Source organism: Artemia franciscana, chromosome 7 (assembly GCF_032884065.1).
Source record: "Artemia franciscana chromosome 7, ASM3288406v1, whole genome shotgun sequence".
Taxonomy (NCBI): domain Eukaryota; kingdom Metazoa; phylum Arthropoda; class Branchiopoda; order Anostraca; family Artemiidae; genus Artemia; species Artemia franciscana.
The window spans coordinates 22,763,697-22,782,101 of NC_088869.1; the positions used below are offsets into that span (position 1 = coordinate 22,763,697).

General features: G+C 34.4%; 1 protein-coding gene across 5 annotated transcripts in view; it reads left to right on the forward strand.

Annotated features, from left to right (window-relative positions):
• Nucleotides 1–18,405, forward strand: part of LOC136029002 (dipeptidyl peptidase 3-like) — a 72,232-nt gene that overhangs the window by 30,969 nt on the left and 22,858 nt on the right. For all 5 annotated transcript variants that reach the window (XM_065707008.1, XM_065707007.1, XM_065707005.1 and 2 more), the window contains exons 5-9: nucleotides 1,305–1,442; nucleotides 6,203–6,334; nucleotides 12,472–12,602; nucleotides 15,163–15,416; nucleotides 17,199–17,369. In XM_065707008.1, coding sequence (XP_065563080.1) covers nucleotides 1,305–1,442; nucleotides 6,203–6,334; nucleotides 12,472–12,602; nucleotides 15,163–15,416; nucleotides 17,199–17,369 — 826 coding nt within the window. The remainder of the gene's footprint in view (nucleotides 1–1,304; nucleotides 1,443–6,202; nucleotides 6,335–12,471; nucleotides 12,603–15,162; nucleotides 15,417–17,198; nucleotides 17,370–18,405) is intronic.

Here is an 18,405-nt window from a genome sequence, read left to right on the forward strand (position 1 = left end):
TTATCAGTATCCTTGTACTACTTCTATTGGAATAAAGGACAAGTGGTTGATCGAAAAAATGTTCTTAACAGAAAAGAAAAGTAATGTTATTTTAGAAATCACGGGATGTATTTAGCTAGTTTGGTTGGGGAGGCCAACGCCCTCCCCCTTCCCAAAAAAATAATATTGATGGTTTGGTCAAAACAGTTTACGTGAACCGTCAACGTTTAGTTTACTCTTATTCAAACAAACTTTCGCTGTGCCAAAAGTAAAAGAAGTAGCAAACTAGGTTTGGGGGGGGGGAGGGTTCCTGTCGCTTTTTTTGGATACATCTCATTGGAGACTTCAAACATTATCAGTTCCTTTATAGTCAAGTTCTTAAAAAGGCTCTATCACATTTTTGACCTTTTCTTGAAAGGAAATACGAATAAATGTATTGACTGTAGAGGTGCAATGAGCTGTCTGAAACAGCCAGAATTGCTAAAGGATATTCTACAATGAGGAAATATATTACAATTGATAATTTTGCTTATGTTTTGGGAAGCGAAACAGGCGTCGCCACCGAGTTTTCGGCCCATGTTTCTTTCGACTCGGCCTGTCTCCCTGATAGAATAAAAGGCGTCCAGTCGCAGGGACAAGCACTTTTTAATGAAGACAGTACTTGTATCGATTGTACTTTTTTTTTACTGCTTAATACAAGAATCCTCTTAACTTCCGGTGAAATAGTAAGTCGTATTTTAACGTATTGACAACTCTGCTCTGGTATCTAAAGAAATGAACTCTGTCTGGTTCCGAAGTCGGCCAAAAACCGGTACATTTGCTAGTATAGTTGTTCCGTTTCTCTTGTCACGGAAGACTGATCCTTTCGAAATATAGGTCGTTAAATCCTTTTGAATTTGAATTTTTTTTTGCTGAATCCTTTTGTACCGTATTAGTATATTTTGCTTTTTTCTAGCCCCTGCATGTTTTTTTTACCAACATACGTATCTCTTTTCACTTTCGCTTCTATTAATTTTTTTTTGGGAAGGAAGGAAGGATTTATTAATGAAATACATAATTGGCATTAAAAAAACTTAATCATCTCGCCTAAAAGCAAAACTTGTCACCGGGGGAAGAAGAGGAAACAAATCACTGATAGGAAAAAAAAACTTTGAAAGGAAATAACTTTACCTCCCATACCACCAATACTATCACGTTTATCAATAGTCGGATATATATATACTCAAACATGCTATTGGATTCGGGATTTTCTTCTTCTTTGTTGGTATCTCTAAGTTTACATCCCTAAGTTTAGAAGGCAAAGATATAATGATTTATCTTTGAAGGGTGTAACGACATACTTCTCATCCAACTGCACTTTAAAAGATGCCGAATTCGTGAACCGTTTCTTTAAAGTCAGAGGAATTGAAGGTTACAACAACAGATGCTTCAAGCATATGAAAAATGGAGCGACCACCTATGAGGTACTTTTATTTGTACTTTTTATTATAGAAAATTATCATATGTTATAAAATTTAGGCCAACTATAATATATGGTATCCTAGCCTAGGTAAATTTGGCATGGGAAAAGAAAATAGCAATGTTCCGGAATGCTGCAGTTTTGTAGGTACCAATATAAAATTTGGTTGTAAAATGGCCCGTAAGTTGACATTGTGTTCACGTGATGGTAATTATGCTAACCTTATTGATTATTTTGTTGTAAACGGAAGATTGGCAGGATCGACACAAGATACTAGGGTATATAGGAGTGCTGCTATTGATGTTAAAAGTAAAGATCACCATCTAGTAATGTCTAGGGTTAACCTAAAGCTGAAATTTAGGAAGGGCAACTTCCTCCCTGGAAGTTATGACGCTGGTAGATTCCAAGGTGAGACTTCGGGAAAAACTTCCTAGGAACAGTTGAATATTAAAATAGAGAGTTTAAAATTTGACAATATTGAAAATGGATGGAATAATTTTAGGAAAATAGTTTGTGAAGTCGCTAGTGGTGTCTTGGGAAGAAAATTAAAAATGCAGCTAGGAATATTAGTGAAAATCCTTTATGCTTAATAGAGAGGAGGATGGGCTTGTACAAGAAGTATTTATGGGATAGATCATGTGCAAATAAGAGGAATGGAAAGAAAGTGCAGAAAGCATTAAAGTATGAATTAAGGAGGTGTGAAGTGCAGGCAATGGATAAAATTGCTGGAGATCTGGAAGGTGCAGCCAGACGGCTTAATATTAAAATAATGTAGTTGTATGTTAATAAGTTGAGAGGAAATAGACAATCTGGACTTGTTCCAGTTAAGAATAGTAACGGGACCACAATTAGCGATAAGGAAAGAGGGATGAGCAGAACATTTTGAGAATGTGCTAAACCATGATAGAGACACTGGAAAAGATATAGAAAAGAACGAGAATGTTAGTGACACTTTTGATGTGACGAAGACTTATTTGGAAGGAAGAATTAATGACAGTACTGAAAAGATTAAAAAATAATAAGGCATCGGTGCTGATGGTGTGATAAATGATTTTTTTTTATAATGTGGCGGTCTTGAAGTTAAATACAAGTTATTGAAGATTATGATTATGATTTTTGAAAAAGGTGAAATACCTAGCGATTTTAGGAATGCTCTAATTCAAGGTACCCTTGAAACCTTTTGTCTGTGAAGACGAGTTTCAAGTCCTGGTGTCGCTGATTATTTGGTTAGGAACTGGAGTACGTGGCATAACTATAATCTCAGCCATAGTAGACCCAGCTCTGAATTGCTACCTGGTCAAATCTGGAGAAGGTAAACAGGAAGGGGGTACGAATTACAATTCCTATTTGAAGGGCCATGAAACGGTGATCAGCACCGCCGGTAGGGACTATAAAGTCTGATGCCGTATTTTTACTTTTTTTTATAAGAAAGGTGATAAGAGTAAGTGTTGTGATTATAGAGGTATTAGCTTGGTTTTTGTAGGAAGTAAATTACTTAGTGAAGGGGAGAGGGTGTGTCGAGCTAATTTTACTCTTAGATTAATAATTGAGAATTGGCGGAGTCATTAAACCCCTTTAATCCTCAGTTTTATCGATTATAAGCAACCTTGTGATTCCGCTGATAGTAGGATTTTTAGTGGAAGGCCTATACCTGTATAACATACCAGACAAATACATTGAAGTGATTAGCGTTCGATTCTGTTGATAGAAGAGCTTAAGCCAAGATTTTATTCTTGTATGGTATACCAGACAAATACATCACAGTTATTAGTGCTATGTACAAGAATAACACTGCTGCGGTTAAGGTAGGAAATGAGCTTAGCAGCTGAGGTTAGCAAATGAGGTTTTGTTTTAAATCAGGAGTTAAGTAGGATGCGGCTTATCCACATTTATATGGATTATTTTGATTAATTTTGCCCTAAGAAGCACAGCAAAGGTAATGGGAGAACACGGAATCAAGTGGAGAAGTAAAACTCACCTAGACTTAGATTATGCTGATGATTTAATTATCCTAGATGAGTTTGTTAGTAAAATGAATAAGTAGTTTTGCGAGTTGAGGGTGCAAGCATAGGTTTGAAAATTAATGTTTAGAAGACCAAGTCGTTAAGACAAGGAAGAAGTGAAGGTGAAGAGGTGATGTTATGTGATGAGAAGACCGATCAAAGTGGATAGATTGACTTACCTAGGTAGTATTATTAGTAAAGATGGTGATGCAGTGAAAATGCTAAAAGTAAAAAAGCCAAGACCAAGGGTGCTTTTTGACAAGTGAAAGAAAAGTTTGGAAGGAAAGGAGGATAAGTCTGCGATTCGAGATTAGAATATTGGAAGCTATAGTGGTGATATTCGTGAAATACGATTCTGATACTTGGGTGCTCCGAAAATCAAAGGGGATTTGCTGGCTGTTTTCCAGAGAAATTGTCTATGGATTATTTTGGGTTCCCAACTGACCGACCATATCTCAAACAGTAAGTTGTATGATAAATTTGGTTAAATCCGCTTTCTAGGGCTATAATGACAGAAAAGTTGAGATGGCTAGGATAAGTTCTGCGGATGAAGGATGACAGGTTGACAAAGATTGTCATTGCGGCCAACCTTCAAGGGTCGAATGAAAAGCAGTTCGTCCCTGAATTGAGTGGGAGGATGTCGTAAAGAAAGATTTAAGGGAAGTGGAACCTTCTTAGGAGGGTGTAAAGAGGGAGGCTTTAGATAGATTGTAATAGAGGAGGAGTGTGCGTAGCTGTGTTGGCCTCAGGCTGCTTGGTTTTGCCTTGGGTTTTTAATGGTAGTGGAGTTTTTATAGTAGTAGCACTTCCAGACATATCTTATGTTATTTGGGATGTATTAATTCTTTACGTATTAATTGCCGGAAAATATTTTTCACCAAAAGTACTATGTACAAGTTACGTAAAATAGGGCATTAAAAAAAATCCCGAAATGGTCTGGATATCAAAAGAGACTACAGTTTTGGTAATAAGCCATGACGTGGGAAATTAGTGTACTCTATTTCGATATACTTCTTCAGGGTTTGGGAGGCGGCTAGTGGCAAATATTTTATTTTAAGAGTGGATGTCAAGTATTTTATTTCCTCTGCTTGGAAACCTGTTTTAACGCAAATTACTGGTCGACAAGTTAGTGTATTTTAATGTTTGGAACTATAAAAGGAACATAGAGCAAGTCCAATTGCATAAAAAACAGCAAATGTGTTGAATTTGTATAAATTCAACTTACTTCCAGAGTTCCTTTCATCTTGGATGTTAAAAGTGATTCAATTCCAATTTTAAAGGGGTGTTGGTGAATATCCCCTGCCCTCTTAAGTCAGGAGCCAAATTCTTTGTTGCAATGTTTACTGCAGGACATTCTTTAGAGATATATCGCAGAAAGACGATATATATATATATATATATCTTACCGTGAATGCCCGCAAATCGGCTAATGTCGGCATTCACTGGTGAATGTCCGAAATATTTTTTTTTTCTCCTTGGATATATTCAGCGTTGCCAGTCAATTTTTTCAATTTAATGCAAGGTTTGATGATGACACATTAGGTTAGATTAGATTGGGTTAGACGAGGCTATGTTGGTTTAGGTTAGCTTAAGTTAGGTTTCTAATCCATTTCTGATATTTAGAACCAAATTTGACCTAACGTAATCTAACTTAACCTAGCCTAATCTAAATTTTCATAATCTAACCTAACGTTAACTTTTACCATCATAGCTTGCATGAGACTGAAAAAGCTGACTCACAAGACTAATTGAATCGAAGCAGACAAAAGGGAATTTCGAACATTCACCAGTGAATGTTGTTGCCATTCACTAGATTTCTGATATTCACGGTAATATATATATAAATATATATATATATATATATATATATATATATATATATATATATATATATATATATATATATATATATATATATATATATATATATATAAATAAAAATATATATATATACATGTATATATATATATATACATATATATATATATATATATATATATATATATATATATATATATATATATATATATATATATATATATATACATATATATATAAAATATATATATATATATATATATATATATATATATATATATATATATATATATATATATATTTTTATTTATATATATATATATATATATATATATATATATATATATATATATATATATATATATATATATATATATATATATATATATATATCGCAATATATCGAATTATGTACAAGTCACCATGTCGAATAATAGCTACTAATCATCCTCTTCAACGAAATTTAACGGGACAAACTATCAGTAGCGTAGTGATTTAAATTAAAGAGTAAGTTTCAATTTGAGCTAAAATGTTGCTTTGCTCTGTTGTGAAAAGTAAAATCTAGTACAAATATATGGTTAGAAAATGTAATAAAACATGACATTATTCCAAAAGTGCAATCCACGTGCTTGCAACCTATGTCCCTATTGCACCATATGGCACATTTTTATTAGCTGTCGAAGTTTTTTTTTTTGTCTCGTGGTCCCTTTGGTACTCACTGCCTAAGTGAAATGAAGTCCAAAGTCTGAAGCTGCTGCCTGTAGCAAACGGAAGTCAGGTTGGAACGGTAATTCAGGTTGGGTTGCATGTGATAATAATATTTATCATTCTGCTTGATATAGTAAAAATTAATATATCAATTGTGTATGTATCCTAGTTTGTTTATTTATGGCATTTTTTTTATCCCAATCCTCCTTCGTCTATTTTCGTATTTCTTTTTCAGATAAGAGTTGCATCTATTGCCCCAAGAGATAACAGTGAACCTGATGTATTTGAAGGTGCTTCTTTTACAATGACTGGTGGTGACTATAGCAGTTTGCTTGAATTGGTCAATGCAGAACTAGAACAAGCCAAGGTATGAACGTGGAAGCTAGTATCCTATCTAATAATTTGTTTATATCCTTTGTATCTTTCCGAAGGTGTTTCTTCCTTGGATACCGTTGGTGGCTGTAATAGTTGTCTGGATCTGGTCAATATAAGCTTGGAATAAACCAAGGTTAGAATATAGTTATGACAACAATCCTTTCTAACGCCATTTGAAGACTACATTCTATGGACTCACTGGGCATTATAATATCAAGAAAATAAGTTTTTTTTTTTTTTTTTTTTTTTTTTTTTTTTTTTTTTTTTTTTTTTTTTTTTTTTTTTTTTTTTTTTTTTCTTGCAGGGCTTCGTTGGACTTTATGTAATGATTTGAAATATATTTTATTTCTTAAATTAAATCAAACTCTTCAAATTAAATCAAAGGAAAGTCTTCCTTTTATGAGGATGCTGGGGAAATCTTCAAAGATTGAAAAAGTGGCCTTATCAAATGTTATTTTTCCTGATTTTACCTTAAAATCTGCAACTATTATATTTTTTCAACTATTTTTGTCTTTATTTATTTTTTTCAATGCTTGAGTCAGACCAGAATGTCATTGAAACTCTTTTTTAAGCTTAGGTTACTTAGGAGATTCTAGCTTATATTACATGGACTGCCTGAAATACCACTTAATAACTGAATACGTAAGTTTTATAGAGAAGCTTATTATTATTTTTCCTAGGTGCTTATATAAAGCTCCCAGGCCAGTGCTCTAAGGGAGTATTAAGTTCATTGTTAAGAATTTTTGTACGGTATTTCCTGAAAAATAGTGCATTCCAAATAGCAGTAGATACAGAACTCTGTGAGGTGGGATAAAGATCTTACAGAAGTAAACTGGCATGGAAACCACACTCAGGCAAAGGAGGGGGGTGGCTTCACCTGGTACCTTCACGAATGTAATGCCAGGACTATCTACATATTGGTTTCTGCCAATCTACTGAAGCCCAGTGAAGATTACTCAAAATAATCCCTTTATTTTTTTTTCTCGATATTTAGTACTTTCAGTATAATTTTAATACCATTGATATCGGACAATCTTTCCTAACTGGAGTTGTCACAAAGCATCCGAAAAGATGAGTAAGATCAAAATAAAGTAGTCAGTTTTTTACTTGTCCCATCTTTTCATCTATTTTTGTTGTATTCCTTTATTTTTTTTCTATTTTTATTAAATTTTGAATAAAGAGGTTATGAATAATATCTACACATCTAATAATGTGGATTGAAGACCTTAAAACGAAGTACAACATGCTTGTCTTTCGGGAATTGGTGGGAAAAGTATCTGCATATGACGGAGTAAAAATAATACGTCATATAATCATTGACATACTTCCTTGGATTTTGGGCTGTAACTTAAAGCTACGGTTACCCTTCTTAAAGTTCTACAGTCTTCAGAAATATAGATTATAGTTTTACATAAAACAAATTGTAGATTTTTTTTGTCTGAAATTTTAGGCCATTCAAAAGAATTTTTTTTTAATCGTAACGTTTCTTTTTATGGCACTTGGTATTAACCAAGTGACATATAGCGATCGCAAATTCTGTCGGTCTGTCTGTCTGTCTCGGTTTTGTTACTTTGGGTACTTCCAGGGAAGCTAGGACAGTGAAATTTGGCAGGCGCATCAGGGACCGGACCAGATTAAATTATAAATAGTCGTTTTCCCGATTTGACCATCTAGGGCGGGAGTGGGGGCCCGGTTAATTCGGAAAAAAATAGAAAAATGAAGTATTTTAACTTGCGAACGGGTGACGGAATCTTAATGAAATTCGATGTTTGAAAGGATATTGTGTCTCAGAGCTCTTATTTTAAATCCTGACCGGATCCGGTGACATTGGGGGGAGTTGGGTGGGAGAACCTAAAATCTTGGAAAACGCTTAGAGTGGAGGGATCGCAATGAAACTTGTGGTGAAAATAATCATAAGTCCTAGATATGTGATTGACATAACTGGAACGGAACCGCTCTCTTCGGGGGAGTTGGGGAGAGGAGGTTTAATTCTGAAAAAAATGAGGTATTTTTAACTTACGAAGGAGTGATCGGATCTTATTGAAATTATATGTTTGGAAGTATATCATGTCTCAGAGCTCTTATTTTAAATCCCGACCGGATCCGGTGGAGAGGAAGTTGGGGGGGGCAGAACCTAAAATCTTGGAAAATCTTAGACTGGAGGGATCGGTGGAGGGATCTTTGGTGGAGTTGGGGGGGGGGGGGGGTAATTTGGAAAGATTAAAAAAAAGTGAGGTATTTGTAACTTACGAACAAGTGATCAGATCTTAATTGAATTTAATATCTAGAAAGATCTTGTGCTTTAGAACTCTCATTTTAAATCCCGACCAGATCCGGTGACAATGAAGGAAGTTGGAGGGGGAAACCGGAATTCTTGGAAAACATGAAAATCGAGGCATCTTACGAATGGGTGATTAGATCTTAATGAAACTTGATATATAGAAGAATCATATGTCTCAGATGCTTTATTTTCAATTTGAACCGGATCCAGGGACACAGAGGGTTGGAGGGGGGAAACAGAAATCTTGGAAACCGGAAATCTTGGAAAACGCTTAGAGTGGAGATATCGGGATGAAACTTAATGGGAAGAATAAGCACAAGTTACAGATACGAGATTGAAATAATTGGTACGGATCCGTTGTCTTTGGAGGAGCTGGGGGTTGTTAATTTGGAAAAATTAGAAAAATTGAGGTATTTTTAACTTAAGAATGGGTGACCGGATCTTAATGAAATTTGATAATTAGAAGCAACTCATGTCTCAGAGCTCTTCTTTCAAATCCCGGCCAGATCTGTTGACATTTGGGGGAGTTGGATGGGGAAACTGGAAATTTTGGAAAATGCTTATAAATGTCGTAGATACGTAATTGACGTAACGGGACTGGATTCGCTCTCTTTGGGGGAGTTAGGTGGTGGGGTTCAGTGCTTTGGCGGGTTTGGTGCTTCTGGACGTGCTAGGACGATGAAAATTGGTAGGCGTCTCAGGTAGCTGTACAAATTGACTTGATAAGTCTTTTCCCCGATTCGAACATCTGGGGGGCCAGAGGGAGAGGAAAAATTAGAAAAATTGAGGTATTTTTAACTTGCGAGTGGGTGATCGGATCTTAATGAATTTTGATATTTAGAAAGACCTCGTGACTCAGAGCTCTTATTTTAAATTAGCAAAAATTAGCAAAATTAGGAAAAATTAGCAAAATTGAGGTAAGAAAGGCAAAAATTGAGTTAAGGCAAAAAAACTTCTAGATGCTTGTTTACTCCGCGAAATTTCTTATCAGACAGTTTGTGTTAAAGAACTGTAAGTAAGGAGCGATGTGGTTCAGTAACAACTGAAACTTAGATTCAATAAATTTTTATATCAATAGACACATCAAAAGAATTGGCTTGTGATGCGGATTCCAACTATAGGAGATTCATTACATTTAGTGTTACCTGTCAAAATTTACGAACCTGAGAAAGTTTACATGGCTTCCATAAGGGTGGAAACACCCCCCTGAAAGTCAAGGAATCTTAATGAAAACCACACCATCAGATTCAGCGTAACAGAAAACCTTACTGTAGAGGTTTCAAGTCCACATCTGCGAAAATGTGGAATGTTTTATTTTTTGTCATAAGAAAGATCAGGGATGCGTGTTTATTGTGTTGCGAGAGCAACACTTTGGTTTTGTCGTGTTTTTTTTTCTAGCAACCCGATTTCAGCTTATTCCTAGAAAGTGGTAAGAGATTAACCTCTGCGGTTTTTACTGAAAGTATGGACCTTAGGCCGGATTGATGAATATGACTTTGCATTTTGGAAAGCTTTGTAGAACTCTTGCCTGGGGCCAAAAATCTATTATTGTGTCTACCTATTTCTGTTCGTGATTTCAGCTGAGTTTATCATTCGGTTTTTTGCACTTGGGATTCTGGTAGAGAAATGGTATCAGATGTGCCTCTTAAACTTAAAAGTTCACTCATTACTAAAGAAATTAGAGTTTATCCTTTGATCCTTTCTAAGTGATGAGGTTAGAAACTGGGCCTATGGTAAAAAGTCAACTTTTGAACTAAGACAGATATATATTTTTTTTTCGACGGCAGTCGATAGCTCTTGATGAGCTGATCGAAGTTTATGTCATCTATTTTTGTAGAAAAATTCCTTCAGGAGATATATCAGTTTAAAAGTTTTAAAGGGGTTGACAACTTCAGTAGTAAGGTACACACTGAAACCAAAAATAGGCCGATACAGAAATAGTATCAGATGTGCATCTTAAACTTTAAAAGTTCTCTCACTGCTAAAGAAATTAAGGTTTATCCTTTGCTCCTTTCTAAGTGATGACGTTAGAAACTTGGCCTACGGCAAAAAAGTCAACTTTTGGACAAAGACAGATATTTTTTTTTCGATGGCAGTCAATAGCTCTTGATGAGCTGATCCAAGTATATGTCATCCATTTTTGGGTAGGAAAAATCCTTCATGAGATCTACCAGTTTGAAAGTTTAAAGGGGTTGACAACTTCAGTAGTAAGATACACACTGAAACCAAAAATAGGCTGATACCAATTTTGAAAGATATAGGGGAGTTTTAAGCAACAGTCGGCTGTTAGCTCATAATCACCTTCGGCAATGAGGGGTTTACAATGTTTTCCAGTTGGTGTACCTATTATTTGTTTCCTGTGTATTTGGTGGTAAGACCAATTTGGTTACAGTGGTAAGACATGCAGGGGACTTGTAAGTAATAATCGGCTATTAGGCTACAATCATCTTCGGCGATGAGAGATTTGCAACTTTTGCTGGTTGGAATGAGGGGTTGGAAACTTTTCGAGTTGGTGTGCCTAGTATTTATTTGAATATCCTTACAGATTAACGACTTCAGTGTTTAATCGAAGCGAGGAAACAAAACCAAAGTGTTGCTCTCGCAACACTTTACTCGGCGAATCCGAACAAAGGTTGCCGCAACACCTCACGTTGCCCATGCAACTTAGATCTAGTTTGTTTCTGTTTTGTTTATTTTCCAGGGGTAACCGGTTCTTATCAATAGTTCTAGAATATCGAAACAGGGCTCATTCGAAAGAAAACTAAAAGTTCTAGTGCCCTTTTAAAGTGACCAAAAAGACTGAATGGCAGCTAGGCCCCCTCCTACGCCCCCTTTTTCTCCCGAAGTCTTCCGATCAAAATTTCGAAATATAAATTTTGTTCAGCATAGTTGGAAGGTCCAGTAACTATGCCGTTTAGATAACATTATCTACACAGCCCCAGGGCAAAGGTCTGTAAGTCATGAAATTTGCTCACTCTTTACGTAAATATTTGTTATCGGGTAGTATACCGACGTTTTTGAGGGGGAGAGGTTGCATTTTCTTCTTGGGGGATTTTCCATGGGGAGGGAAGTTTGCAAAAGCTGGACTTTCCAGAAGGAATTTTGCACTGGGGATATTTGCCAGAATTTCTATAGGAAATTCTTTTTATTTATCTTGCTCTTTTTTACATGTGGAGATCTTAAGGTCCGGGAAAAATTTTCCTATTAGGGGGGAGGGAATTTGTGGAAAAATCAACCAGAACTGTCCTCAAGAAATTATCATGTTTGAATTTTCAGTGAGAATGGAATTGTCTGGAGGGAATTCCCCCGGTGGGGGGGGGGAGTATTTTACGCGGGAGGAACTTTCCGTGGGGGAAGGAGTTTTTCATGGAGAGGGAGCCAGATTTCGTGGCATTATTTGGAAAACGATCAGAATTTAAATTAAAAAAAAAGTTTTTTCAACTGAAAGAAAGGAGAAACATCAAAGTTTAAAACGAACAGAAATTGTTACCTATGTGGGGAGGGGGTTGTCTCTTCTTCAATACTTGGTTCATACTCTAATCTTTGAATTTTTATCCCAATTCTTTAAGAAGGACTCCTGAAACACAAGGGCCGTTTAATTAGAACAATAGGAAGCTTTTTTATAATTATAAAAAACCTTAGGGTCAAGAGTGAGGTACTGCGGAGGGGGAATATATGTAATAAAATCTGTTCATTTTGATGCTGCTATTTAATTTCAGTTGAAAACACTTGTTTTCCTATTTAAATTTTCTTTGTTTAATCTTTTTATATATTACCTGTTCGTAGGTCATGAATCTTCAAAATAATTAACTTAGTGCAATATATTTCCTTTCATTTCTAAATTTAAGACTTCAGCGTCTAATGAAACAGAAGTTCATATGGTCGAGAAATACATCGAGTCCTTTGCTACTGGCTCCTTAGATGCTCATAAAGACGGATCAAGGTTTTGGATCAAGAATAAGGGACCAATAATTGAAACGTGAGTATCGAATGTATTATATGAATGTAAATATATATTAAATCTAATATATAGAATAATATAATATATAACTTTAATATACTATATAATAATAGTAGTAGTAGCATATATATATATATATATATATATATATATATATATATATATATATATATATATATATATATATATATATATATATATATATATATATATTATACAGTAATAGTAGTCTTTTTTTCTAAATAGCTTTTGATCATTGTTTTGAAAGGTTTTGGCTATTTGGGCCGATTGGTGGAAGTTTGCGCGCTAACAAATGTTATTTCATAAAATAATTAATGGTATCGAATTTTATATTCAACTTTTTGTTTTTTATCTCAATTAGTGTAACATGAAGAGACAGCATGTCGTGGGAAATTGTATGGTGCCGAAATCTTTTATAAATACTGAGAAATAAACTAGAAGACAAAAATGTTTTTTTTATGTTTCTGAATAGTTTATGAATCCCAAGGGAATTAAAGACGGCTCCAGATTAAAAAAAAAGGAAGATAATAGCTTAGTCAAATGGTAAAGACAATTAGTTAAGTGAGCACATGGGAGCAGGTCCTTAAAGTAGCAGGTCTGTCATTTCATAGCCGTACTTGCACATAAGGAGGAAAGAGGGATACGATGAATCCCCCCCACAACCACCTGATAGATCTAAACGATCCTCGCTCACGCTGAAGTTTAAAAATATTGGCCTGAGAGCACGCTTCAGCCGTCTCCTACGCTGAAATAACCACGCTGAAAATAAACTTTATTATAAACGATTTTAAACTTTTTGACAATTTTGTCGCGTTTAAGTCTAAAAAAATAACTCTTAGAGAATGTTTCCGGGTTCTATACGAATATGTCGTTAGAGATTGAGCCTCTTAGCTTGCTTCTAGATCGGTCCTCATATATCAAGGGATGCAAATTAATGAAGTGATGTTAAGATGGATGCTTTCAACGTTTTAATTAATAACCTGGAAAAATAATAACAGCATTAGGATGCGAAAGCTCAACTCTTGTGGAAGGATTTAAAGTGAATATAATAGACTAAGTTAAATTTGTATTGTCAGTAGTGGTTCAATCTTCAGCATGTAAACATTCATATAGCGAGCTATTGTTCAAAATGTTTTATACGTACTTTTTTTTATTGTTATTATTAAATTTTGTTTACTAACTTTATGAAAGACTTATGTTAGAGACGCTACATATCCTCCCCGTGGTTGAGCCTCATATTCTCGCCCTAAGATAAAATAAGATGACCAAAGGAAGCAAACACATTGAGAGACAGGAAGATATGCAAAGAAGAACTTGACGAAAAGTAAACTACTAACGAAAGAGTTTGCACTGGCAACCAAAAGAGTTCAAATGAAAATCTAGGGATATAGTTTTGACAAAACGACGAATGAAGATTGATCTGAACGACTGGTCTCCTCATCGGAAGGAGGATCTGGGCCACAAAGCGTTCTTCAGATGCCACACATTCAACCTATAAAACTTTATGGTATCTGCTGAAGCTCTGATCTGGTTTTCACGACAACTACTAGCAGCTCACCTCAGGAATTAGTCGCCTTATTATATCTTATTGTGTATTCTTCTTTAACGATACCTTTTTTAATGCCTCTTCCAAGGCTACCCTCCCTGACCATGTAGTCCCACAAAAATATAAGCCCTTCATTTCTCACAGGTTATCTCATTGTTTCTTCTTTCTCATTTTTCTCTTATATTTGTTTGATAGAGTTAATGGATTTACTATTTGAGCAAGTTAGCTATTATTATAACGCGCTATTTGTATTAAATGTACCAGTTAACAAAATAACTTATTTAAATTTTATTGCTGAAACTGTTATAAACCATCCAACTTTATTCGCCACTTCTACCCTTGCCACACTTCACAGAAACTTGTAATACATATGCTTATAATACAGAGAAAACTGCACAAGCAGAAATGAAATGTACACTGTACACTTGTCCTAGGAAATAAAAAAAATTATTTTAGAGTGCTAACCTTCAGTCTACTAGGAAAAACCATCGAAAGTTCTTTTTACGTTAATTTCTTCTCTGTTCTTAGTTAATCCTGGCCCATATTCAAACCTTCTTCAACTTGTTGAAGCCTGTTAGCTATTTTCTAGTGATCTTTCTTTATTGTGGGTCCTTGACTATGTGGCAAATCATATATAAACATACAAAGTAAAAACTAATATCAAGCAACAACCATGGGGGACTCTGCTCAAACAATACATTCCTCAGATAAAGCCACACAGACTGTAAAATTTTGTGACTTATCTATTGGGAATTCCGTAATCCAAGCCAGAGTTCTGCACCTAACTCCGTAATTTTGGCATTTTTTCACCATGAGACGTATTAAAATCTTATCACATACCAAATAAAAATCAATATAAACACAATTAAACGTTTGAGTTAAATCAACCGTATTTTGAAAATCAGTAATTGCTTCCATTAACTGAGTATTACAGGACTAATCGACTTCTTAGTTAATCGACTTTAAAGAATTGAAAGTATTTCTCGTTAACTTCTTTTATTTTTCCCAGAGCTATATTGGTTTCATAGAAACATATCGTGACCCATCTGGTGTTCGTGGAGAATTTGAAGGATTTGTTGCCGTTGTCAATAAGCCCATGTCTGCTAAATTTTCTGTCTTAGTCGAAAAAGCTGAAACCTTGTTGAAACTTCTTCCATGGGACCAAGTTTTGGAAAAGGATACTTTTTTGAGGCCAGATTTCACTTCTTTGGATGTTGTTTCTTTTGCTGGTAGTGGAATTCCAGCTGGAATCAATATACCAAACTGTAAGTAAGATACTTACAATCAAACTATGTATCTTTTTTTCTGGGTTTTAATGTGTAGAGGAGTCTGCTTTCCAAAGATAAAAGAACATATGTGTAATATACCAAACTGTAAGTAAGATACTTACAATCAAACTATGTATCTTTTATTCTGGGTTTTAATGTGTAGAGGAGTCTGCTTTCCAAAGATAAAAGAACATATGTGTGGTTTTCAGGTTTTTTTTTTCTTCTTGTTGTTGCCTAAATCCTGGGACAGATTAAGGTGACTTACAATTTAATTTGAGCTTTTGGCACATTAACACCGCACGATACCAACTTTTTAGAGATAATAGTTGGTATCTTATGGTATTACTACTTATTTCCTATTTTGGATCTTCTTGAAGGGTACCAAGTGTGTTTCTTTTCCCGATAATAAAGTGGGTAGCCATATTCGGTCTTAAATGCCCATTATGCAGTAATTTTAATAATTTGCGATTTTAGTTATATTGTATTGCCAATCATAGATTCTCCCTGTCCAAATATTTAAAATTTTAGCGTTCACTAATTTAATAATCGTGTAAAGTAGAATATTTATCAAGGATTTAAGGTAAAAAAGATAAAGTAAATAATAGTAACATCGAGTAAATATGATAAAAGTATTAAGTATATAAAAGTATAAAGCTGATAGTTGTATAAAGTAAGTAATAGTAAAATAGATAAAGTAAATTTAAAATAAAAATGAGTTAAGTATATGTAGAAATGTTGTGTCCCTAGTGAAACCCAAACGCTTTTAGTTAGCCGTGAATTTGGGTAAATGTAATTGTCAAAATTAAACTGTGTCTGAAATATTGTAAAATTTGGCCGTAGAGCTTATTCTAATGGGAAAAAAATACCTGCTTATTTGCATAGGCAAATCCATTTGCTATATACCTAAAAAATTGTATTGCGAGATTTTTCTAATATTGTTTGTTTGTTTCTGAATAACAACTGTTATCTGTTGTGGAAAAGAAAAGAGAAGCGTTATTTAAGCCCATTCCAATGGCAGATCAGTCGCATTTAATGAATAGAATGATTAAAATGGAAAAAAAAAATATTATGCCCAATCCTAAGTCATTGGATAAAAAAATGAATCTTAGTTTTGTCTTCAAATGCTTTCAGTTTTCTAGCAGACTTGAGATTAATTTTCAAGGGTATGCTCCGTCCCTTTAGAGGTCCTTTTAGGCAAAATCAAAGTTGTTACCAAGACTCTAAAATTGTATCTCATACAATTGAATTAATGCGGGCGACTGCCCCTTATCAATTTTTGAAAATAAATCTTTTTAATTTTTTTTAGATTTGTTTTATAGCTCCAAATTAGTTTTATTTTATTCAAAACCATCATGAGGCTAAGAAGAAGAAGAGATAAACAACTTGAACGTAACTATGTTGTGGGTTTTTATTTGTCAATTTTTTCTTCTGAAAGTTAATTTTTAGGTAAATTTGTTTAAAACAAATTTTATAATAACATTTCTTTAATTTTTTGTGTAGATCAAACCTGTCCTACTCAAGGGCCTCGGTTGGGTGGCTGTGTATGTGCCCCTCCCCTCCTTAGATTTTGAAGAATATCTTTTTTGGGATGTTTCCATAGAAACATGCCTTATTTCGTGTTTCCTAGAGAAATGAAAGAAGCAACTAAATTTGCCCCCCCTCCCTGATTTTGAAAAATACATTTTGCCCCTTCCCTTACATTTCCAGGTTTGTTAAGCGGTTTTTTTCGTTGTTTTTTTTTTTTTTTGCTTTTCAAAGATTTTAATATGTCTATTTCAGATGACGAAATTCGTCAGAATGAAGGATTCAAAAATGTATCACTAGGAAATGTTATTCCAGCTAGCTATAAAGATGCAAAGATGCCTTTTGTTTCATCAGAAGATAAAGCTCTGATGGATAAATACAGGGTTGAATCATTTGAAGTTCAAGTAGGACTTCACGAACTTCTCGGTAAGTCAGATTAGTCACGCACTGGTTAATTCGAAAGGGGCTGCATACATTTACTTCCCACCTCAAAGATTAGAGGTTTGTCAAGGTAAATTATATATCTTATCAAGATAAAATTAAATTATCATTAAATTATCTTATCATTAAAATGAGATTATAATAGATTTGTCTGCAAAATCTAATACAAGACCAGAAGCTTTTGACTCAGCAGTGGTGGAACATTTGTTTGATTTTCCTCATCATACCATGCTATCTGATTGAACAAAATAAATGATAATTTCGTTGGACTGTTACAAAGTTTTTAGGGAAATAATAGAAATAGAAAAAAATATCTATGGGGATTAGCATAAATAAAGATGACGGGGAGTATAGACTGAATTCTATTTATAATAGTTTAGATAAAAGACAAGCCAAAACCTGGAATTCTTTGAATGATGACATTCTGCATAATCAGCGCCTAGCAAGTTTGAACCCTAAAAATAAAGGTTAAAATTGTCAACGAGCTTTGGTTAAACTGGCAGAAAAAAAAATAATTTAATTTATCAACTGCCATACCAGTGAAGTTTTTTCACCTGTTTTTAATTTAATTGTTTTAACCTAGGGCATATGTAACTCTTTTTTTTGTAAATTGACTCAGATTCCACTATCAGGCAGACATCTTGCTTTGTCCTACCATGTTACCTTGCGCATTCTGATGCATAAAAATTGAATTAACGTACTGGGCGCGATTGAAATGTGCTTTTGTTTTGTGTTGTGTTGTTTTTCATTTTTCTTTATATTTTTTGTGATATTTTGTTATCTTTTCCCTTGATAAAGGCGTTCGGAAGTGAAGCTGATACATTTGGACGTTTCTTATCCTCGGTGAAAAAAAAATTGTTTTTGTTATTTTTCCATCGTCTTATTGGAAAATTATACCTGTTTTCTGTATCTTTATTTTGTTTTAATTGTGACCATAAACTCTGGGGACTACGGTTCGAATTTGTCTGTCACAATGCACTCAAGGAGCAGCAACACTCAAGGTAACTGTAGCCAAGGAATT